Source organism: Erpetoichthys calabaricus, chromosome 2 (assembly GCF_900747795.2).
Source record: "Erpetoichthys calabaricus chromosome 2, fErpCal1.3, whole genome shotgun sequence".
Lineage (NCBI taxonomy): Eukaryota > Metazoa > Chordata > Cladistia > Polypteriformes > Polypteridae > Erpetoichthys > Erpetoichthys calabaricus.
In genome coordinates, this window is record NC_041395.2 from 239,546,722 (window position 1) to 239,573,387 (window position 26,666).

The 26,666-nt window shown below is 38.1% G+C and overlaps 1 protein-coding gene across 1 annotated transcript in view; it reads right to left on the minus strand.

Moving 5' to 3' along the window:
• Positions 1 to 26,666, minus strand: part of LOC114646901 (clarin-3) — a 76,279-nt gene that overhangs the window by 15,879 nt on the left and 33,734 nt on the right. The window contains exon 2 of the mRNA XM_028795291.2: positions 9,818 to 10,000. Coding sequence (XP_028651124.1) covers positions 9,818 to 10,000 — 183 coding nt within the window. The remainder of the gene's footprint in view (positions 1 to 9,817; positions 10,001 to 26,666) is intronic.

Sequence of the window (26,666 nt, forward strand, 5' to 3'; positions counted from 1 at the left end):
ATGGGGAGAAGAAGCTCCCCAAGTTGTATAACTCTGTTTGAAGAGTTCTCCCTGTCCTGTCTAAGTGGTTTACTCCCGATTAAGTCATTTCTAAGACACACTAAAGTACTGTCATGGATTACCACCCCCTGGTTAACACTGCCTACCTACACTGGCATACACAAATGCTTTCCAGTTGCCAGTGTAGACTTTCATCTTTATTTATCTTCCACAAATAATTCCATACATTGTGCATTGATCACACTGACTGACATCTACAAACAATCAGCATTTAATTCCTGTAATTGCATTTATGAACAGTAATGACTTAGAAACTCATCTGAATAAATTAAATCTTCTTTCTCCCATAAGTGTACTGCTTGGGTCTTTCACTTGTAGCTTACAGCTTACTGTAGTAATGCCCAGAGGAGGCAGTGCTATCAAACAAATAAGGCTTCTTTGACATTGAAAGTGGCAATCAAACAAATAGGAGCTGCACAGAATGTTGAAAAATATTCATGCCACATCAAAACTACAGAGATGAAATCCATTAATTATTGACAGTTTTCTCTGTCAATTCACTTATGTCTCAGCTGGATTGTTCAAAGAAAACAGATTCCAGTAGGCCTTCCTGTTGCTACACAAATGTTACACATTAAAGAAATATTAATGGTCTTGGGTTTTACTGGTAGTGTAAATTTAGATCCAAATCTACATCTAAATAGACAAGTTCATTCTGGTTCATTTTTATTTTTCTCATTAGATGTGTCTGATTTGCTCACAACCAGTTGTGACAGGAAAAAAAAAACAGTATGAGTTATTGTAAGAATTTTACCTGATAATTCTAGTGGTACACATGGATCTCCTATCCTCAAATGATGTGTAATGGGAATGGAAAATGCAGTCAGAGGTAGTGCAATGTTTAAGTCCAAAAAGAAAAAAAGAAAAGAGCATGGAAAACACAAATTTGAAATAATGGCAGAATATGTTGAAGCATTAAAGCAAAAGGCTGAAAGGAAATACAGCTATATAAGACAATCTTTAATGGCATTCATAAATGAAGAAAGGTTTCCATAAATGACCCGAACAGCTAAATCAGGGCAATGAATAGTGTTTGGCATAGGCTGGAGGTTGGCCATTGCAGGGTATAGTCCAGCAATATAATGATAAACCTTATTTTGAATTGCTTAACATGTATACACCATGTGTGGGGGATTATCAATAGTGGCTCCCAAAGATAAGGAACTGTTGATACTGTGTATACGTTTTAGATCATTTCTTCTTGCACTTCCTGTGGAAGCTCTAATGTCTCTGAGTATATGTGGTTGTTTAAATAGAGTAACCAGTACTTTTCCAATTCAGCAACATAGTCTTTTGTTGTACTGCTGAAATCATAGTGATCCACAGTGAGCACATAGTCATTCCAACTTTCCCAAGTAGTGTTCATCCAATAAACATTGGTGTGAGGCTATAAAAGCAACATTCATTTGTGGGCTAGAGTCCTGAGTACATGCCATTTCTCAGCTGACAATGCTTTGGGGTTATCAAATTTGCTGTATCACTGGGTGATTCAGACATGTTTCTATTGCACTATTATACTGTATTGAGGATTACTTGTGTTCTGTTCTGTGTATTGTATTATATTTACCCCCTTTTTTTTGACACCCACTGCACGCCCAACCTACCTGGAAAGGGGTCTCTCTTTGAACTGCCTTTCCCAAGGCTTTTTTCCATTTTTCTCCCTACAAGGGTTTTTTTTGGGAGTTTTATCTTGTCTTCTTAGAGAATCAAGGCTGGGGGCTGTCAAAAGGCAGGGCCTGTTAAAGCACATTGTGCCAGTTCTTGTGTGATTTTGGACTATACAAAAAAAAATTGTATTGTATTGTGTTGTATTGTATATCATCGATAGACCAGAGTGTTAAAACACTGTGCAACAGCTTTATATTTAGGCTTATCTTTTGCTTTCACATCTGCAGCAGTGCCTTATCTTCTTATATAATACACTACTGTGGCTGTCCATTTGTCTGTCCAGGATTTTAAATCACCTGTTGCTCGCAAACCATTTGAACTATTGACCTGAAATTTGGTACACATATACTAAGTGATGTCTACTATCCGCTTTCGGGTGATGATTGTGGTTATTCCTCTTTTTATTTTTATTTTATTACGGCAAGGCAGCCGTGCACCACATGAGTACGAGGGCCGTTCTAATTCCCTACCACCTTCGCTGTCACTTCCCCGACCTCTTCATATCTTAAATTATTCTTGAGGCAGATTGAAGACTTAAGTGCCATCTTAAGTGAAAAATTAAGGAAAACGTACTAAGTAATTGCAATACCAATACTGACTTAATCAGTTTTAATGTGAAAAGATGCAGACGAAAGAAGAGAAGCAAGCCAATAGGGTGGAGAAAAGAAGAGCTGCTCAGGAAGCAGCAAGCACATCAACCTCTGAGCAAATGAATGCTAAACATACAGAGAAAGAGTATGAAAACTATAAATGTATTCACTGCACGTTATTGTGCAGTGCGCCGTTACTGGTCATCTTTTATTTTCTTGTTTTTTTTTTGTTTTTTTTAAATTTTATTTATTAATTTTATTGTAATCATTCCATACAAATACATCAATTTATACAAAAAAGAATTGAAGACAAATCAAACCCCACCCTTGAGAAGGAGAGCATGGCCAAAGGAGAATTGCTTAGGGCTTTTTAATAGGGCAAAAATAAACAAAAGAAAGGAAAAAATATATATAGGTAAATAAAAAATGGAGAAGGGAAAGAAATGCGGAAATAATTATTTCTTCTTATTCTAAAATATTATTGATTAGATCCTGCCAGGTTTTGAAAAAATTCTGTACAGATCCTCTAACTGAGAATTTAATTTTTTCCAATTACAAATAATATAAAACATCGGTTTCCCACTGACTTATCAGAGGAGAGTTAGGATTCTTCCAATTTAACAAAATAAGTCTGCGTGCCAAAAGTGTAGTGAATGCAATCACAGTTTGCTTGTCCTTCTCCACTTCAAGTCCGTCTGGAAGAACACCAAACACAGTGGTTAATGGGTTAGGAGGGATTGTGACACCAAGGCTGTCAGAAAGGCACTTAAAAATGTTGGTCCAAAATGATGTTAATTTGGTGCATGCCCAAAACATGTGACCCAGTGAGGCAGGAGCTTGGTTGCAGCGTTCGCAGGTTGGATCTTGACCTGGAAACATTTTGGACAGTTTTAAGCGAGACAGATGAGCTCGATATATAATTTTTAGTTGAATAATTCTATGCTTTGCGCATATAGAGCTCAAGTGAATTCTCTGCAATGCTACCTTCCACTCCTTTTCTGATATATTGATTAAGAGATCTTTTTCCCAATGTTCTCTTGGATCTTTGAAAGGAAGGGACTCTAATAAGATTTTATATAATGCGGAAATGGTGTCTAATTCCTCGAAATTGAGCAGTAGTTTTTCCAGCATGGTGGAGGGTATGAGATGAGGAAAATCAGGCAGTTTCTGTTTAACAAAGTTTCTAATTTGAAGATAGTGAAAGAAATGTGTAGTTGGGAGGTTGAATTTGTTACGTAATTGTTCAAAGGATGCAAAGATATTGTCTATATAAAGATCTCTGAGCAATTTAATCCCAAATCTTTTCCAGGTATTAAAAACTGGATATGTTTGCTAGGGTTGAAAGAGGTGGTTCTCTTGCAGAGGTGCCACAGATAAAAGATTTTCCATCTTAAAATGCTTTCTAAGTTGGTTGCATATTCTGAGTGAGTAAAGCACAATTGGGTTATTAGTATATTTGCGATAACTTGCATTTATTGGAGCACAGAGCAGGAAGTATAAAGAAGTACTACAGGATTTTATTTCTATTGCGGGCCAAGCCTGTGTATGTTCATTTTTTTGTGTCCAGGTTTTTATGGCTTGTATGTTTGCTGCCCAGTAATAAAACTGAAAATTAGGTAAAGCCATGCCACCTTCTGCCTGAGGTCTTTGTAGGGTCGCTCTTCGGATACGTGAATGTTTTGAGTTCCAAATAAATGAGGTTATAGTTTAATCTAATTGCTTAAAAATTGATTTATTGATATATATTGGAATGTTTTGAAATAAAAAAAGAAGTTTAGGAAGGATATTCATCTTAACAACGTTAATTCTTCCGGCTAGAGTGAGATGAAGGGTTGACCATCTATGCAAGTCTTGCTTAATTTTTTCCATACAGACGGCAAAATTTTGTTGATAAAGAGCTTTATGTTTACTTGTGATATTTACCTCAAGATATTTAAACTGATATGCTATGGTAAAAGGTAGGGTGTCCAGTCTAATATTATATGCTAGTGAATTCACTGGAAAGAGTATACTTTTATTCAGATTAATTCTGAGACCAGATATCTTTTGAAATTCTGTGAGTGCTGTTAAAACTGCACGCACAGTGTTTTCTGAGTCTGATATATATAAAACATGTCATCTACATATAGAGAAATTTTCTGTTCCAGTCCTTCCCTGATAATCCCCTTTATCTGATAAGAATTTCGACAGTGAGCCACCAGTGGTTCAATGGCGATTGCAAACAGCAGTGGCGACAAGGGACATCCTTGTCTGGTGCCACGTTCTAGCTTGAAGTAGTCTGAACAAATGTTGTTAATACAAACTGAAGCTTCTGGATTGGTATACAGAAGTTTGATCCATGCAAAAATATTCGGGCCAAACCCAAATTTCTCCAATGCAGTGAAAAGGTAGTTCCATTCAATCATATCAAATGCTTTTTCTGTGTCTAATTATAGTAATATCTCTGGGGTGTTTGACTTTGCTGGTGAATATATTACATTGAACAGGCATCGGAGATTGGAAGATAAGTGTCGGCCTTTAATAAATCCAGTTTGATCCGGTGATATTACAGAGGGCAGCACTTTCTCCATCCTTATTTTCTTGTTGTTCATCACTGAAGCACTTCCAGCATTTGGCTTGATAGTGATCATGAGTTTTGATTTTCATTGTGGCATACTAGTGTATATCACTTTCTCCGGCAATGCAGTGTGCATCTCTTATTTGACAGTAAGCAGATGTCACTGCTGTTCATCTTGTCATTGGTAAGATTAGCGTATCCAATGCGCTTCAAAACAAGCACCTGGAAATGTGGCCGACACAAGACAATGTGACCCAGGTCATCTGTCAAAGGTGCCATCACCTTTTTTTGTAAGCTAATGGTGTCTGGGAGTTTGTTTTGGTTTGGGAGGGTCTGACTTACGTGACTATGATCAACCAGCCTATTCAATGTCAAGTATGTCATGTGAACGCATGTCGCATCAGGTAGTGCAGGCACGAAATGTAGAACACCCAGAATATTGTTATGATGCCAAGGCAGTTTTTGCGCCAGACATGCAATGTGCTTGTTCAACTGTTGTTTTTATTTTCAGGCATGTTGTGCCATAAAAAGAAGTCAAAGCCCAAAATTGGGATCACTGTGTCCTGCCCATCCAATTCATGTATCGTGTTGCACATGTCATGGCACAAGCTGTCGAATCAGCCCAAGATCATACTACAAATGCCAGTGGTGGGCAAATTTTTGCATGACAGACATCCCTTAGCATTTTATATATACGAGGTGCAATCCAAAAGTTCCCGGAATGCATTTATTCTGCAGCCAGAAGGGTTGGTTATATCAATCGCCGCTAGAGAGCAGTTCAAGTTGTCCTTGAGAGCTGTTATCATAAGTTATAACGTCAGCACAGTTGTTTTTCAAGTCGCAGTTCTCGTTTAAACTTCAGTTGTGTTTGTGAAGGGTTGTTCGTGAAAATGAGTGATTTGAAAGAGCAAAGAGTGTGTGTTAAATTCTGTTTTAAACTGGGAAAAACAGCAAAAGAAAGCCATGAAATGTTGCAACAAGCATTCTACAGGGATGTTCTAAGGCGTTTGCGAAATCGAATTCGCCAAACACGTCCTCAGATGTGGGCTGACAAGTAATTTCTTTTGCAACATGACAATGCACCAGCTCACATATCTCTGATTGTGCGTGAATTTTTGGCTTCTACAAAGTTTATTGCCATTCCCCACCCTCCGTACTCCCCCGATTTAGCACCGTATGATTTTTTTTTATTTCCTAAGATGAAGATGAGGCGCAAGGGACGCAGATTTGAGATGGTGGAGGAGATCCAAGCGGTAACAACCGACGTCTTGAACACACTGACAAAAAACAACTTCCAGAGGTGCTTCGAAAGGTTGAAATCTCGCTGGGATTGGTGTATCAACTCAGCGGGTGACTATTTTGAAGGAACTGTTCACCATTAATTGTTATTTGGTGTGTATGCTTTTAAATAAATGCATTCCGGGAACGTTTGGATCGCACCTCGTATACTGTAGATGCATGATAGGTGGACCAGAGAACTACAGGTGGCAAGAAGATGTATAAACCAGGAGCACAATTTAGCAAGGCCTTAGAGGAAGAACGAAAACAGGTGCTGGAGTGGAACAACGGACACCAACAAAGGTCCCATTTTTCAGGACTGTCCCATTTTAATGTGAGGCAAGACTTCCAAGAGTAATGACAGTTGTGGGGAGCCAGACTTGTTCTGGCCTTCACTTATTTTGAGGCCTATTTTTCTGTGTGGGAAATCACAACAGCAATGAATTCCTTTACCAACAGTATGGCCATTTCCATACCCAAATAGAGGAAAATAGTATTATACATAATAAATAAAATGGCAATGTATAGAATAATTAATAAAATGTTAAACAATAATAGCACAAAAATATGCAATAAGCAAAATTTAAATATTTTAGATATGCAGACTATAAAATAAAGTTGCTGTTATGCATTCCTGACACAGCCAATTAACTGCATGAGAGATTTCAGCATTTTAAAGTCAACTAAGTGCTCAGAAATGCAGGAACAGTATGACCCACTAGAGGTGGTTAGAGTCTCAAGTCCCAAGTGATGAAGACTGTCCTTGACCCCAGAATTAATAACACGGCATGGTCAAAATTGACCCTGTTGTGATGTGTTAGTCACAAACATGACAAAAATATTGTGAGGCCTCCTAAAAGACCCATAAATGCTGGCCAGTCTCTTCACTAGCAAGTCCAGATGAGGCATTTCTAGTCCAACTTCATCCAGATAACAACCACTGGCTTCAGCTTGGCAAGGCCCAAAGTGGCAAAAACTTAATACACAAATCCCAAAGGAAACTAAGAATAAACAGGCAAGAAACTCTAGTATCCAGAAAAACAAGAAATAATAATAATACTTACAAAAAAACTCCCAATACAAACCAAATGAATCACTGACTGGATCTCCCACTCTGAACTCCAGGTAAAGGAGGAGGGACATTCCAGGTGTGGTGGTACCAGGGTGGTCTTGCCTCCTTGGGCACCACCCACAAAACACATAGAATGGAAGCACATTTTAGAAATAACTACAAAACACATACAGACATGTAAATACATATCTGGCCCTGAGGTGGTAAGGCATTTTGTAAGTGTATTGTTAAGAGATGGGCAGAAAAAAAGTGCTAATGGAAGAAAGGAAAGCCTAGATCTGGGTTCAGATTCATAAAATTTGTGTATGCACAAAAAAGAGGCCTGAAATGTGAATGTGCAACTTTCCATAAAAATGTCAGGATTTATAGAAGGAACCTTGACAGGAGAACTTGTGTATATTTACAACAACTCAGACCCATCCATATACAACACTTTGGAAAAAGTGGGAAATGATGACATCCATGGCAAATTAGGGATACACAGCCAAACCAGCTAAACAATCACTCACGTGCAAAATAATAATGACTCAAGTGCAAAATAATGATAAAACACTCTGTGGACGGTCCTTTTCAGTGCCAAAACCAAAAAATCTATCACAGAGACATGAAACGCACTTTATAGCATTCCATGAATTGCATGACCAGCTATATAGGGTGACAAACATCTAAAACACTCACAACTTGTATACAGGAACATTGCAATGCACATACCAATTCAACCGGACACACATTTAACTTGGACACTGTGCAAGTGGGATTCAAGGCAAATATTAAGAGTGCCAGAGTGCTGGCTGAATTGTGGCTATCAAATGAAAATCCCATTAACAGACACTTGGACATGAACCCAGCATATGCAGGCTGAAAAAGAAGAACACCCAAATAATAAAAAAGACTTTAAGACCAGCACTTTTCGAACCCCTCCTTACTAATCCACCCCCTCTTACACCCACCTACCCCCACCCTTCCTCATTTGCTATATACTGCCTTTGATTCCTGTATGTCTAATCATTTTCCTCTGATGATGACACCTGCTAGATGTCAAAAGCTCAGGAATAAATTACTATTGTACGATATGTGGATTTCTAGCTGCAAAATAATTCATATTATCAGCTGTTATTATAATGTGTGTTGATGTGACAAACATATTAAACCTTAAAAGTGATTAATATGATGTAGAAACCTTGTTTTATTTCCCATTAAAGAGTACCAATGCTGCGTATTTCCACTGAAGAATCATTTTGGGTTTTCATTAGTTTATATAAACTAACTGTTGCCACTTCTCAGCGAAATGACTGACAGGCCAGGAACATCTCAGCCAAGTTTCATTCCATCATTCCCACTATGCTGGAAGCTATTAGCTGACTGAGGAGGTGCTACATTCAGTTTTCATATGATATGCATACATAAACATATGCTTTTACCAACCTAGAAAAATTCCAAGATAAAATGGTAAATTGTAGTAGTGTTCAGTTTTACAAATGTAATCGGAGCACTTTACTGCACTCATATTGCAATAAGGGACACTAGTGTGAGTGATGCTGCTTTTGTTAGCTGTAAGACGTTACAGCCTATAGGTGCACAAGTCATCTGTATTGCCAAGATGAGATTGACAAACATTGTTCCTTGGTTGCCTATAATTCATTTATTTTGAGGTAAAGCAGCATTGGCAGACAAGTTGGTGGTGGTACTGTACATGATTACTGTCTTATTCACAAGGTAACTGGCTGAACCCTCAGTTTTTTAAATGGACTATACTATTCATTGTAACTGCAGTCATACCATTACATGTGCCTGCTGATAGTGGCGAACCACCCAGATGCTGGTGCCTTATGCCTTCCCTGACTTCCATAACACAGTGGAAAGGCACTATAATACAACACATGCTCTTGCACGCTAAGTTATGGACTTCTCAAATGCCAGTGGTGGTGACTCGATGTGTCAGGTGAGAGGCTGCTCTACTAGCCAATGAAGGTCTACAGCATTGTGACTGCACATGGTATGATGTAAATTAGCATAATCCATATATGGTTGTTTCAGTGGGCAGGGTTCAAGGCACATTTATGTATGGACATTTACAAGATGATTGTTATTTATAAAGGGTAAGTTGCTAGGTTTTTAATTTTCAGATTTTTGTTTGACATAAGCATTTCCATGTTTTTTTGGGGTATGTTCAAATCCATGCGAAATTTTATGAGCGAGAGAGATTGTTTTTGTATTTGATCCAAAGGCATGTAGATAAGTAGATTGAGAAGCATAGGGCTCAGAATTAGGACTGGTGAGCTTAGTTGGGCTGAATGGCCTGTTCTCATCCAGATAGTTGTAATGGTCATACCAGGCTTATAATTTCCATGGTATATATTGCACTTTCTTGACTTTTTGTTTATCCATCCCTTATTTTTCTTCTTTAATGAAATACTCTTTTTTCATTTTAACTTTCTTGTCACTTGTCAGAGTAAGAGGGTCTCCGCTAAAGGTCACTATGCTGTTCACAAATTTACATTATATTCTTATATGTCACATAAATAAAAAAAATGATCCTTTAGTTTATAACTTTTAACTAAGCTTTCAAATTAGAATGATATTATTACTTACCACTTATTGAGCTCCACACATAAACCCCTATGGGTCCTAAGTAAGTCTCATAAGGGTTGCTGAAGACATTGTATGCACTAGTCCCAAAACTGCACAATGAACAGAAGATACTGACAGCCAAGAAGGTGACAACTAAGGCATGAAGGGGTCCTGAAGTGGTTCCTTCATTTACTACCTTTAATACTAGAAAAAAACAAGAAAAAAAAAAAGATTAGGATGCTAAAGTAATGTCTAAAATCTCTACGGCTGTCCTCAAACTGCCAAGTTTATCAGACCCAATTTTGAGTTTTTGACATATCTGACTCACATCAAAAATTTTCCTCATACTGTGTAAACAGCAAAATTTCCCAGGAGACCGATACTTCAATTGGATGTGAATCTCCTTCACATGTGGATGCCAAATACAATATACAGTAATATTAACTTTGAAACATCCACCTATATGTGGACATACAGATTTGATTTTTCAAGCCAAAGTGATTATTTTACATGCCACTCTCTGAACGATATAGCTGATTAACTTCTTCAACGTTTGTAAAATAAACAACTGCAGATGAAAGATGATTAAAATACACATTGCTGATGTAAGGGGTGAGCAGCTGCCTCAAGAGTAAAAGCTCAAGTACTTTAAGGTCTTGTTCATGAGTTACCATATGTACATTCTTGGTCATGACATTGACAGTTTTGGACCACTGTAGTGAAAAGGGATATAAGTTCTCAGATAAAACCTTTACTTTGCCAATCTTCAATCCCATCCTCACCTATGGCTTTGAGTTCTGATTGAAAGAATAAACTCTCAATGACAAGTGGTCAAGATGAGGTTCCTGCAGAGTATTGCTGGGCTTATCCTCTCTGATAAGGTGTGCAGATCAGAAATATGGGAGGACCTCAGAATAGAACCACTGCTTCTCTAGATCAAGGGTGCCAGATGAAGTGCTGTTGGTACGTAGCAATGATGCAATAAAGTACAAGACACATCCAACCTGGAGAAGATCCAGGGGCAGGCCCTAGACACATAGGAGGAATTCGTTCTCTTTACTGGCCTGAGAGCATCTGCAAATTTCCCAAGTGGAATCACCGCCATGGCCCTCATCAGGGTAAACCAAGTGAAAGTTAAGTGAAGTTAGAGGATAAGATGTACATACAAAATAAGATCACTTTAAAACAAATACAACTTTTTGGAGAAAAATTTGCTTGCACTGTGAAGAAAAACTACAGGTAGTGGAAAAAATAAAAGGGCAGGAGAATATTTTCTCTTGCTTCTATGTTATCATCTATGTTTACATCATTGTATTAACATAAACATGATGTTATCTGTCTAGGTTTTCATTTTTTAGTGCATGCTGGTCATTTAAAATCATTTCCTGCATAAATGCTAGAAAAAGTATATAGTCTTCAAAGAAAACTGTGTTTTTAGCCCAGGAATGTAAACACTGCTTACAGTATACAAAGATTTAAAGATAGCACATTTCCACTAGTGTACAAGAAATCAATTAGACATTTTTGGTTAAATTCCTGTCCCCTCTTATTTATTTTACTTTTGTGCTTTACAGAAACAGTGTACACTGCAGCCTATACCTAAAGTCAAGAGTCCATGTGGTATGTGAGGCAGGAGCACTGCCACTCCACTGAACTTCAGCTTTATCTTTGTGCCTGGTATTTGGATAAACATGCTAAGTATTTTATTATCTGAAGTTTAGAAAGATATGGTACATTGCTCAAGCCATAGTAGAAAATGTCATGCTTGAAATGACAAGTTAAGTTTGAGCTGCTTTACCAAAACAAATGTTTAGTTCATCACTAAAAGCACATCAGAGTCCAGAATTATTATATTGTTACAATTTATACCTAGGAAAATAACAAACATCAGTACTGGTTATCTGCATAAGGAAGTCAGTGAAAAACATAAAATTTTGAGAATAATCAGCACTCCATCAGTTTTCTTTATAAAGGGCTAATATGAAAAACGTGGTCAATGAGGAAAACCAGCATCTAAACATAAAATTGTAGAATAAATTGGCACCTTTGTAAGAGTAATTACAATTGATTTTTTCTTGAGACTAACCATAAATACAGAAATCCCTAAAGAAACCTATTATCAGAACAAGAACTTGCAGAGAGAGTACCAATCAATACAAAAATTATCACAAAATAGTAGAATAAATGTATTTTCCACCTGTATTTCATAGACGTATAAATAGAAAAACAGTATTATGTTTTTAAATAATTGACAAAAGCAGAGAAATGTTAATAGATAAATGACATAACAGCTTTTCAGTAATTTGTTCTTCAAGGAATAGATTTGTGAAATCTGCTCAATCTCCCTCACACAAAGCTTCATAGCAGCATTTTTAATTTTGCCAGGAGCAAGCTAATCAGAAATTAGATGTATTTCTTAGGAACAAATGGAATTTCAAATATACTATAAAAGCGAATTCTGTTTAACCAACTTTGTTAAACAGATACTGCCCGATTTTCCTCACCTCGTACCCTCCACCATGCTGAAAAAAATACTGCGAGAAATTAGACACCATCTCCGCATTATATAAAATCTTATCAGAGTCCCTACCTTTCAAAGACCCAAGAGGACATTGGGAAAAAGATCTCTTAATGAATATATCAGAAAAGGAGTGGAAGGTAGCAATGCAGAGAATTCACTCGAGCTCCATATGCGCAAAGCATAGTATTATTCAACTCAAAATTATCTATCGAGCTCATCTGTCTTGCTTAAAACTGTCCAAAATGTTTCCAGAGCAAGATCCAACCTGCGAACGCTGCAACCAAGCTCCTTCCTCAGTGGGTCACATGTTTTGGGCCTGCACCAAACTAACATCATTTTGGACCAAAATTTTTAAGTGCCTTTCAGACAGCCTTGGGGTCACAATCCCTCCTAACCCATTAACAGCTGTGTTCAGTGTTCTTCCAGACGAACTTGAAGTGGAGAAGGACAAACAAATGGTGATTGCATTCACTACACTTTTGGTACGCAGACTTATTTTGTTAAATTGGAAGAATCCTAACTCTCCTCTGATAAGTCAGTGGGAAACCAATGTTTTATAATATTTGAAATTGGAAAAAATCAAATTCTCAGTTAGAGGATCCGTACAGAATTTTTTCAAAACCTGGCAGGATCTAATCAATAATATTTTAGAATAAGAGAAATAATTATTACCGCATTTATTTCCCTTCTCCATTTTTTTTATTTACCTATATATATTTCTTCCTTTCTTTTGTTTATTTTTGCCCTATTAAAAAGCCTTAAGCAATTCTCCTTTGGCTAAGCTCTTCTTCTCAAGGGTGGGGTCTGATTTGTCTTCAATTTTTTTTTGTTATAAATTAATCTATATGTATGGAATGATTACAATAAAATTAATAAATAAAATTTAAAAAAAAAGAGAATTCTGGGTATATTTACTGATTGATGCTTAAAAAACTTCTCCCTGTCATAAATCCAGACATCGTCATATGATCCTCTTCAGCCTGTTTCGTTCCTCAGACCTCAACATCATTCTCTCACTGACCCTCACCCATTCAAGTTTCTGTTTACTGAACAAAGTACCGCAAAATTGCATTAGCAAGTGCACATCAATGCATGAAGGATGTGTCTCCATTGTTATAATTTATTATTTAGTGACACTTCTCTAGGTGGTACATTGCCTCCCTGGGTTGATTTTTTCCTGGTTACCTACTGTGTGACATTTACATGTCCTCTCTGTGCTCACATGAGTTTCCATCTGGGTCTCCAGTCTATAAACAAAAACAATTATAGAAAACCAGGTACAGCGACCAAAAAATTGGAATAGCTATTTGATGAAGGTAAGTCTATGATAAATTACATGTAGAAATTTCTCCAAGAACATTTCAAAACATGAAATGTATGCAGTAAACTAGCATGAAAATAAATTTGCTTTAGATGTATAATAGTGAACAGATGTAATAAGACAATATTCATTGTGATTTTGATAGCCACTTTGACCACTTTAATATAAAGAAATTAAAATAGCTGTAAAATAATGCCTAATTATTTAGTAGATTTCAAATACTCTATGTTTGACCTGTTAAAATCAGAAAAGACTAACAAGAACTGTTTTTTTAGACCAATGATTACATACATTTTTATAGTGGGACACTTTTTTGCTATAAATAACCAGTACAAGATATACTGTATGTTTAAAATCCAACAAAGCTTAGGAGTAAAAAAATACCTAAAAAGGCCTCCAAATTAAAGAGAGCCAGGCAACTGATCACTTCTATTCATGAAAGCATCAAAATCTACTCAAAACTTTGTTCTGTTTGTTCTGAAATACACGGCTCAAGTGATGGTTACTCATCTGTGATTTGTAATATAACTTTTTGATGTTCATCAAGCTAAACATTTTCTCACACACATACATAGATCTGAATAACAGCAGTATTGTTTTCACTGCTTGTCAAATGCAGACAAACTTTGTCTTGTTCAGTGATGCATAGAATTCATTGAGCCTTACAGAACGAAACAGTTCTTGTGCTACTGGTTCATTGTCGAAAATCAGAAAAAAATGACACTATTGCTAGAGACCTCTTAATTTTATCAGAGTCATTAAACTGATGCAAACAATTTCCATGCCAGTGTGAAAGACCCTGTCTCTGTTATGAGAACAAGGTGAACGTAGTTCTAAAGGCATTAACATTTGAGTGAGGTTCTAGAACAAAACATTAAACTTATACATGTGAGCAAAAATGTCCATAGCAAATGAAAAATTGCAGAGCCAGTCTGAATCTGTGAAATTAAGGAAATCCACATTTTATTCCCAGGTTTTCCAAAAAATAGTTGATCTCCTCTCTTATTTATTACAGTCATTTAAATCCCTTTCTCGTGCTGAACTAATCAACATTTGAATGACTGGGTTAGTCAAAATGATCTTCAAGAAATTAAATGAGCAATAATTAAGCCCCATTGCACAAGTTCACAAGTTTCATCTTGTCATACAACAACCACAACATTTATTTATATAGCACATTTTCATACAAAAAGTAGCTCAAAGTGCTTTACATAATGAAGAAAAGAAAAATAAAAAACAAAATAAGAAATTAAAATAAGACAACATTAGTTAACATAGAAAAGGAGTAAGGTCTGATGGCCAGGGTGGACAGAAAAAAACAAAAAAAAAAAACTCCAGAAAGCTGGAGAAAAAAAATAAAATCTGTAGGGGTTTCAGGCCACGATACCGCTCAGTCCCCTCTGGGCATTCTACCTAACATAAATGAAATAGTCCTTTTTGTAGTTAGGGTTCTCACGGAGTCACTTGATGCTGATGGTCATACAGACTTCTGGCTTTTAATCCATCCATCATTGTTGGAACATCATGGTGCTTTGGGTACCACCACCAAAAGGACACCGGAAAAGGAAACATACAGGTTCAGGGCCTTTGTTGCTACTTTAATAAATTCCATTGATAGCTCTTCCATAATTTCAAAATTTTTCATTTATTCAATTGACAAAAAACAATCAGTACATTCATTCAATGAAGCTGAATGAAATTTGAATTTCGACATTTTCCTGTTCAACTCACAAGCCATGTCTTCACTGATTATTTCAGTCTAACAAGTAACTGCCCTACATAATATGGATTTTTTTCTCCAATTTGCTACCTGTGGTTTTTATCACACACTTCTTCAAAAACTCTCCTTCAGAGAACTTCTTGCTTTATTTATCATGTAGACAGCAGAACGGTTGAAAAATACATTTTGCTGCAATTTTTGATTTAAAAATGGCGAATGACATTGCACTATTTGAACAGTGCAACACATTCTTTATGTTACGATCATGTACTGTTAAAAATTTTCTCATGTTTCTCTTTATTCTTTCCAATATATTTGGTTCCAATTTAGGTTTTTTATAGTGCTGATTTGTATTTTTTTTATTTTTACTTTTTAAATTTAAAAGTTAAAAATAGAATTAAAATATTTTCACATCTTGTTTTTGTTATCCCATGGCATCATTTTGCTACCTATGGGATCATTTTGTTGTCTAATTAGTGTGCAGCAGCTACCGTGTTGTTCTGCAAAGATGACTAAAATGATGTAAAGGACAGTGTTATAAATGTCCTGGTTGTCCAAAACTATGAATATTTGAACAAACCTTTGTATGTCCTTTCATGACTTAGCATTCTGATTGGTTCTGGTTCTTTTACTTCTGACTTTCAGACAAAAAATTATTTTAGGTGATTTAATATATTGTTCTGCTGGTATAGACTTTTGGCCTATTTTCAATTACTTTTCATCTATCCATCCATCCATCCATTATCCAACCCGCTATGTCCTAACTACAGGGTCACGGGAGTCTGCTGGAGCCAATCCCAGCCAACACAGGGAGCAAGGCAGGAAACAAACCCCAGGCAGGGCGCCAGCCCACCGCAGGGCATGCACACACACACACACACACACACGCACACGCACACACACGCACACACATACATACACACCACGCACGCACTAGGGACAATTTAGAATCGCCAATGCATACATTTCATCTAGCAGTCCCTTATTCTTTAACCTAGCCATGTACTTTATACATTATATGTGTACCCTTTGTTCCAAACTTGGTGAAAAAGGATTTGTGGTCCATTCTTTCATAATCACTCTGAATTCTCTGTCATCTTTCTGTTTCTTCACTTTTTTCATTTTAGGGCTGTTATGTCAGTAAAATGGCTGGGAGAATAAATTAGTAAACGAAATGGGTCAAAACCTGGAGATCAAAGATACAAGTGTCAAAGCCAAACCAAGAAACACCAAGGTCTAAAATACAGAGCAAAAAGGTCAGAACCAGGAAAAAAAATAGAAAGGGCACTACAAAAAAGTTTTTTTGTGTCCGCAGCTCGGATAAAAAAGTAAATTCCCAGATGACCTTTTATCTCGTAATGTCATTACCCGAAATTTATCGCGTTCCTATGAACAGGTGTGGCGTTCCTGAAGTTGGAAAGAAAACTTAGCAAAAGTAAAACGTAAAGAAAAAAACATATTCCAACAAGATGGACTATGGTGAATATTCACAGTTAAAACTGTGTCAGAGCATAGTTTTCCCCACCCTGGTCTAGCTAGTTTTACCATGGCTCAAAGGAAATTATATTAGCATACCTTGTTACTTTTTCACTGCAAGCGATCATTTTAATGGAAAGGAGGCACAAGAATGAATTGTTATAAAATCTATACGCTTCTGTGACTTACTGGAAAAAATATGCACTTAATTTAATTTAAAACGGGAACTCTAAAACATTTTCTGTGATTTTATTTGCAATCAGAATTTCTTGTTGGTTTTATAGTTAAAGTAATGGGCAAATTAAAAGATAGATCACTCATAATAATCATTCATCATTCATAATAGCAAACCTAATAAATTTAAGCAATAGTTTAGCTGAATTAGGAACAAATCACTTACAATCTGGTGGTAGTTTGATGAGATCTACAACCAAATATGTTCAGAATCAATGTTTCTATGAATCATTGAAATTTATACTTATATGATTTGGTAAACTATTATTTCTTAGACCTAACAAAGCCACTCCAGCTTGCTGTGCAAGTTCATAATAAAGATGCCTTCTTACTGTATATATTCCTGGAATCTATGGTTAGAAACTAAAATACGGTTATCAAACCAACTTAATCAAATATTCAGTTCTGAGTTGAAGGGGAGCAGAGTTTATCCTGGCAGCCCTGGATACAATTAATTTATCACTGCCATTCAATAAAGGAGTGATAAAAGTGATAACCTGCACTGGAGTAAATTGTTATTTGCCAAGTCTGATAGTACACGATTATAAAAAATGTCCAATGAAAAGATCAAAACTAAAAAATATATATATATATATATTGTAGCAGATGTAGCGTTTGTCCACCTCTTGAACCCTCAGGTACCACTCTTGAGACCAGGTGAAAATACAATAACTATTTATTTTGTTATTATAATGTGCACAAAGCACTCCACACACCACACTCATATACTCAATAAACTATTCTCTACAATAAACAATCCTCCACTCCCAGACACTTCGCCCTCCTACCTCCCAGCTCAGCTCAAATGTCTGGGCTTACCCAGAGTCCTTTTATAGCTCCTGACCCGGAAGTGGTTCTAAGCACAACCCACAAGTCCATTTCCTTCCGGGTCAGGGCAAACAGTCTTCTTCATCCCGGGAGCACGTCACTTCCTCCTGTCATGTGACTGAGACGCACTCCCGGGTTATAGGGCACGCAAGAGCCCACTAGCCCCCCTACAGCGACTCCCGGTGGCCCCCAAGGTATCCAGCAGGGCTGTGTGTACAAACTACAGAGTCCATGAGGCCCTGATGGAAGTCGGGGCACCATCATGCAGTCCGGAGGGCTCCTCCTAGTGGCCTGGGGGTGGCGACCGGAGTCCATAGCCGGTCGTCCATCACAATATATATATATATAAAAAAAAACTATAATCAAGCAGTATCTTAACTTAGAAATGTATACACCAGCATATAATCAAAGAAAAAAATACAGTATAATGTAATTCCTTTACAAGTTTAGGGTAGACAGTCAACTCTTCTGAGGTGTATGAGCAATACTATGGTAAGTCTGAAGGGTATCCAAGATTTCTTTCAAGTAAAGTACACAGTCCAAGAGGTGGCTGACATATTTCAGAAGGAGTCACCCTCTTCTTCAGGGATTTTTATACACGCACTAATGTGTCTTTTATCAAGCATATAGCCAAACATCAAAACACACATGAAAAAATAAAAAAATAAGGAAAATGCAATAAAGGCAATAAATAAAGCTATAATAATAACAAGAGGTTTTGTAATTTACCTGTGTAACAATTAAAAAACACTTTATACTTGACCCTCAAAAAGTCCCTTAATTCAAGTCTTAGATACTGTAAGATACATGAATGTAATGATGAGTATCACTGTAAATCTTCACCCAAGAGATGAAATCAAACCAACTATAGTAAATATACACAGGGAAGCAGTGACCAAAGTCGCATAATAACAAGAAAACTGCTACATAAACAATATAAAGTGTATATAAATATTTTATAAATAAAGATAAGTAATTTTCTAATGAGGTTGGAATGCATTATGACAAACCGAATATCGAACTTAATGAAGCTGAGCTTATAATATTATTGAAATAAGATGGAAAAAGCAAATGTTCTAAAATTGATTACTGACAGGAGACCCTGTCTCGGTACAAGTGAACAATGATCAACAAAAGAAAAAGAAGCTTCAACTTAGGGTTCATTGAAGGACTGAAGTAGTTGAGTTAGTGATAGGATCTTTTCACTTATCTCTCTCCAATATTTATTTTTGTTTCTTGTTTCTGTTTTGTTAACTTGGCATCTCTGATAACTTTCTAATTTTTAAATTGTGTCTGTGACTAGAAAGTAGTTTATTCTTTTTATTTTGTTTTTATCTTTCATTCATTTCCCTTGCTGCTCTCACAGAGGAGAGAGGTTGGAAGCATGCACTGATGCAGGACATTGCTTTACCAACCACATCAGGATCCCAAATTAGGACCTGAGTGCAGCCATGCAACAGGTGTCACCTCAGCTCCATACTAGTTCGAATGGAATGGAACAGTGTAAGGTTTTTTACAGTGACTGGAGTGCCAATCCTGTCACCAACCCTCGTGTTCTCCCTGCAAGTTGGAGGACCTGCTTTCAGGGCTGGATACAGATTAACATCATACCCAGAATGGCACAATTGCAGGTTAAGTGTCTTGCTCAAGGGCCCAATGGAGTGGAATCACTACTGGCGTTTTCAGGATTTAAACCGGCAACCTTCCAATTGCCAGCGCAGATCCTTAGCCTCAGAGCCACCACTCCACCTGATTTCACCGAGTTCATAATAACGTCTAAACGTCAAGACAGTATTTTTATAGGATACTCACTTAATCAGCAAGGATCAGTTTCAGTTGCAAAGAGATTAGACTGGCCAAATATTCCACTCCAGCTATACAAAGAAAACTAGAGGTGTGGGAATCTCAATTCATAGAACAATTTCATTTGCATTATCAGACATAGTATCTGATCCTGAAGGGCAATATGTTATGGTGATGGTAATTTATTTAATTTTAAAGTGATTTTGATAAATATCTACACACCCAATGTGGATGACAGAGACTTTAATGGGGGTACGGTTGGAACGATAAAGGAAATGGGTACCTGAACAATGTAAACTAAGTCTAAAATACCTACACAATAACTATAATCGTAATAACGAACAATAAAACAGCGGAGAAGCCGTGGATTAAATAAAAAGGCTGCAGTTATCAGGAGGGAGACGTGAATACCGTGGCAAAGCAAGGAAGGGAATGAAGAGACCGGAGTGACATAGTAGTCACTATGTAGGCAGCCAACTACATTGGAGGCATGGGGATGGGGGACCCTACGCCGCCTCACACGGCGACCGAGGTACAGGCTATGGATGTATATATGTACATAAGTAGGATTCAGTTAGCATTGGGAACCCGCATACCAAATTTCTTGAAGATGTGCCCATAAGTAACAAAGACCATTGAAAAGTTCAATATGGTGGCCGCCAGTGGCGTCATACCACCGAAATAAGTACGTACATCGGTTTCGGTTAGCGCAGGGAAGCCGCCTACCAAATTTCGTGAAGATGGGGCCATAAACAAGAAAGTTTAACATGGCGGACGTTGTCGACCGTTATGACCGTTACGCGTAGAATTTCGAAATGAAACCTGCTTAACATTTGTAAGTAAGCTGTAAGGAATGAGTCTGCCAAATTTCAACCTTCTATACCTACATGGGAAGTTGGAGAATTAGTGATGAGTGAGTCAGTGAGGGCTTTGCCTTTTATTAGTATAGATTACTTCAGTTTAAGTATATCTATATGAGACCAAGCTGTTTACTTATACCCTGCTTTTCCCATAAGAGCTACAGCAAACCAATCAATGATGTATATTCTAGGTCCACCATATGTTCTGATGATCTTGGATGAGCTCAACCCTTAAACCACTTAAACCACTAATGGAATGCAAAAAATGGAAGAAATTAATGTTAATGCATTCTGTCTGGTGTCATTGACATGTTTCAGATTGTATGGCATAACCATATGTTGCCCTGTTTATTTGTTGAACATTTACCAGTTCACATAATTTTGCTACTTTCCCTTTGAATACTTCAAATGTTGATTTGTACTCAAATGTTGTTGTAATCTGCTGGGTTGAATGCCCTTACGTTTCCACTTAAGCCACAACATTCTGCATGCTGAAGTGGTTGCCTTTCTCACACCCTTTTTGTCGGACACTATAACTACACAGTTGTCACTCCCTTTCCACATTGGCATGTCTAACAGCTCTCTGCATGCCAGTACAGGTCTTTCGCTCTCCTTCTCAACTGAAAGTTTGATCTGGATCTGGCCTCTGTCTTTTACTGTCTGGGTGGTAACCTTGTCACTAGCAATTAACCTGCTAGTTGGTCTGCCCTTCATAACTTACATGAATTAAAAGCACTGAGTATGTGAATGATTAAGTATGCACAGAATATGTGCAATATTTCTCTATAGCTTATTCTGTGGTATCTAGGTACAGTATGTATAAAGTAAAACTTATATAACACACTACTGCAGTGAATCTGTTAATACAGTATATATTCACAAGTTTCTAATTAAATTTAAAAAAAACAGCATGTATCCATTGTTTTCTCTCCTTAGCAAACTATAAATTATAATTTAATTCTTTAAGTCAATTTACACTAATATGGCAAGATACAGTATATAATAAATAAAATCATGTCTGAGGCTATTTCATGTATTATACATTTTACTGCCTGGAACGGCTATAGCTACTGGCAAATACGTACTAGAAAAGTAGATTTAGAAAATGAAGAGGTTGATTGATAATTTTCACCAGAGTAATAAAATCAAGGAAGGTAATAAAATTAAGGAAGCTTAAATATCTTTAAAATACATTACTATATCAAGAAGGCTTTTTAGTTTATCAGAAATTTGCTAAATAATGAATTTTATGTCCTTCTGCAATATTGCAGACTAGATAATAAATACATTCTCTTACTGACTTAAATCAGTTCATGGTGGCAGGAGAGCTATAGCCTATCCCAGCAGCACACAATGCAGGGCAGATAGCAAAAGTGAACAGAGTGCTGTTTCATGGCAGGCAACACACAAGCACATACCTATGCTGATTTACAATGGGGCCAATTTCGAGTCACCAATTAACCTACCACACACATTTTCAAATTCAGAGTATCTCAACAATATACGGTTTAAAGTGCATAATTGAAGAGAATGCATCTGTGTCTGTGATTGTTTCATAAATATGCTGGAATTCTTTAAGGTAGTAATAACAAAAGCATATACTGTAATCAAAGAGGTGCAGCGCACATGTTATTTATCTTAAATTTCAGAAAGATTTTAATAAGGTGCCAGATGAAAGGCTACATGTCAAACTAAAATAAGTGGAAATGCTTGGTGCAGTGTGTAGATGGGTGCAAAATTTGCTAACTAGAAGCAAATTGTTATGGTGTGAGGAACATTATTAAAAGGTGAACTTGAGAGAGGCGGCACGGTGGCACAGTGGTATCGCTGCTGCCTCGCAGTTAGGAGATCTGGGTTCACTTCCCGGGTCCTCCCTGTGTGGAGTTTGCATGTTCTCCCCATGTCTGTGTGGGTTTCCTCCCACAGTCCAAAGACATGCAGGTTAGGTGCATTGGCGACTCTAAATTGTCTCTAGTGTATGTGCTCCCTGCGGTGGGCTGGCGCCCTGCCCGTGGTTTGTTTCCTGCCTTGCGCCCTGTGTTGGCTGGGACTGGCTCCAGCAGACCCCCGTGACCCTGTAGTTAGGATATAGCAGGTTGGATAATGGATGGATGGACTTGAGAGATCAGTGCTGGAGTTTCTGGCCTTTTAATATGTATAATGGTTGAAATAGTTTTACTGTCAAATAATGCAAAGAGTACGTGACACATGTTTCGCCCTAATTCTGGGGTCATCAAGCATACACACTCACTGCACCCCCTCTCGGGAATTGAACCTTGGACGTCAGCGTCAAACGGCGTGTGGTTCGTTTATTTGACAGTATGTAGATCGGGGTAATTACATTCATGGCATTTATAGTCTGAATCACAATCTGATTGTATGGGTGGTTACCTACCAGGTAACGCTTGTGGTTGGTCAGCAAGTCGGCTTACTGTCAAATAAACAAACCACATGCCGTGGCACAATGTAAGAGGCTTAACCTCTGACGCTGACGTCCGAGATTTGATTCCTGAGAGGGGATGCAGTGAGTGTGTTTGCCTGATGAGCCCAGAATTAGGATGAAACATGTGTTGTGTACTCTTTGCATTATTTAACAGTAAAACTATTTCAACCATATATATATATTGTCACAAAACGACCCAAAGACATTGAGAAGGTTTGGGGCAGCCACCCGTATAATTTTTACTGGCTGCAAAATTGATTCAAAAGAACAGACATGTTCACACGACTGAGTCCAAAACAGAACTGATTTACTAGAAACAAGATGGCAGCTTTAAAGGCCAGTATGGAAAGTGATGTCATCAGGACCAGAACCGGAAGTGACATCGTTGGCTGCCCCAGAGCCGGGTGGGATTTCCCCAGAATGGTCTGTAAGGAATCGAGAGAGAGAATTAGTGCACTTCACCACCCCCTGGTCTAGCATGGAATTACATGTACTCAGGCCCTTTAGTTGTCTCCTAAACACGCGTGTGTGACAGGGCCCGCTCCCTCAGCCCAGACCCGTCGGGTCGGGCGACCTGCACTGAGAGGTTGTGAACGCAAGAGATATAATAATAGCTAATAATAAATATACGTCATAATAGCGGGCCTGTGCTGTTTGTGCCTCCTCCATGTGACTTTTTTCTGTGCGATATATTCTAAAATATTAGTCGAGGGAAGACTATCTTGTGAAGCATCTGTTTGAGAGTCTGATTAAACCTCTCCACTAGACCGTCGGTTTGAGGATGATACACCGCGGTCTTTAAGTGCTTTATTTTAAGTAACTTAGTCGTTTCCCTGAACGTCTCCGAGGTAAACAGTGTCCCTTGGTCCGTAAGGATTTCTTTAGTGCAACGGAACAGCTTCTGTATACCGGGTCGCATAATCCACAAGGACTAATATATACTTATATCCGAGGGTTCCAGGGGTCCCACTATATCAACCCCTATTCTTTCAAAAGGGACATCAATCAAGGGAAGGGGAACAAGAGGAGCACGGCCCATCCTAGGAATTTGCCGCATCTGACACTTAGAACAAGAGATACAGAAGCGGCGAACCTCCTCGTTAATTCCTGGCCAATAAAATCGGAGCTTGATACGTTGTAATGTTTTCTCGGCGCCCAGGTGGCATCCTAGGAGGTGGGCGTGTGCTAACTCACAAACCTGCTGCCGGTAAGTTCATGGAATTAGCAACAGCTTCCGCACCTCCCCCTCATGCTCACTGACCCAATATAATAAATCATTTTCAATAACAAAGTGTGGCCCCTGTGGCATGGGCTGATGGGTGCCTTGGCCATTGACTAGTATAACTGCATTCTTTGCAAATTTAAGGGAATCATCATTCCATTGTTCCCTTTTAAACGAGGCCGGCGTTTGTCTAAACTGGAAGCTTAATTTTGAGAGAGGGTCTGTTCTGACCTCAAGGGGTGGGGAGTCATCACACAAAGGTCTGTAACGACCCGGGGACCTCCCCATCCGCCTCTTGGCCTCCCAGATCTCTCTCTGCCGGCTGAGTACACAGTGTGGAGACAATCTGCGACGGAGGATTCCCGTCTGTTACTAGGCCCAAATTAGGTTTAGGAGGGGTCAGTACTTCACCACTTTTACTATCAGACCAGTCCCGCCCAAGAATCACAGCGAAAGGTGGATTTGGGAGGACCGCTACGGTGATTCTTTTAACTGATCCTTCCTAGATGATGAAACATCGGGCAGATTTATAGAATCAGACATCCCCGAGTACACAGGTTATACTGGTCTTTAGTTTTATCCACTTACAGTACATACCGGTGATCAACATAGAAATGTAGCTGCCGGAGTAGAAAAGGGCTTCCATCTTAAATCCATTAAGAACTACCACTCCCATATATGCCAGCGCACACAATCCACCCCCCTCTCTCCACTTACATTCCGCCTTGCTCCCAAGAATCGGGGACTCCGGTGCAAACTCCGGTTTATGCCGAGGGGGCAGATTAGGAGGGACGTAATCTCCATAGCGTCCGCTAAAGGACCGTTCTGCTCTCCCAAATTGCGAGGTTGTCCTAGAAGTTTCGATGAGCTTGATGAGCTCGTTCATATTATAAAAGTCTCCCCAGGGTGAAATGTTCGGGAAGGTTGTTTATTAACACAAAAAAGGCTACCTTCTTTACAATCTGGAAGGTGGTGCACTCGGTGGGTTTTAACCATTCTGCCACCATTTCCCACAGTAACTCAGTCCTTGTCTTTTTGTCTTTCTTTTCTTTTCCGCCTCCACTCCTCTCCTGCAAGCTCTCCTGCAAGTTCCGTCCTCTTCCACCCGACTCCAGCTCTCCCCTTTTTATAAACTCCAGGTGTTCTTCAATTAAGTTCTGACAGCAATTCCGGGTATGGCAGAAGTGCTGTGTTTTAAATCCGGCTCCTCTTCTAGCAGCACTTTCAGTTGAGGCGGAAGTGTTGCAGACCACGACTCCAGACTTATCCCAGTGCCCCCTGGTGGTGGTCACATAACCCAACAGGCTTGAGGTTTACAGCCCCATGCTCGTGGCCCCAATGTAATCCAGGGTGGCTGTCCTTCCACGTTCCGAATCAACTGAAATGTTACAGAGACTTGTACAGAATACAGGCTTGAACCAGTGCAGATCTACTATGAAAGTAATAAAGCTTAAGCTTCAGGGCCTCTAATCCCAGGAATGGCCCAGAGAAGACTTAAAAATGTTGGGTGTTTACTGTGTAATAAAAATTAAAAGGTTATTAAAGTATCATATGGCAAAACAGGTGTCTAAAATAAAAGATTATATTGACTTTGGGCTTTTCTAAATTTTATTTCACCATTCTATTATGCATCATGCAAGTATATAACATTTCCTTAATTTTCATCCCTCCATTTCTTGAAATTTATAAGGCACAGAAAATATGTATTCACTCAGTGATTTTGACATGTGAGATTATCTAGTACATAAATTTAAATCAAAATCTGATGGTTAAAATTTTGAAAAAGTTGTAGTGATCTGTCATGGAAAACCCCCATTGAGGAAGATAACAGTGGTTACTCAAGCTTCATTGCTGGTTGTGAAGAGGCCTCCATAATAGTTTAAACTTCATGGTCACAAAATGTAGAGACTCGTAATACACTAATTATTGAGAAGCAAATGTTACAAACCCACCATACATTTATTAAACATTATTAACTCCATACATTTGCCATTAGTCCATTTGCCTATTAACTAAAATGAGAAAAAACACACTATTAGGTGGATACTTGTTCTGATTACTGGATTTTAATTCATTCCACTCTTGGAGACTCACTAGCCATGCTATCCAGATTTCCCAATTTGTGTGGAAAGACTTGGAGAATCTCTAGCACCATTTTATAGTACAAAATGTGTGAGGTTCTATACAGGAATACACAGTAGCAAATCTTTTTGTGCTCAGTTAATAAAGCAGGCAGGATTTTGCTAAACACCCTATGCAAATATAATAAACCATCTTCAGTTAGAGCAATCCAAAGGAACTGTAAATGAAGAAGCTGTATCACTGTAGTCCAGAGAACAAAGGAGACCTTTTGATTGTGTAATTTGACTTGATTTAAATATTAAACCTACCTCCCTTGTAACAGCGCATTTCAGGAATGTTGCTTGATTATTCACCAAAAAT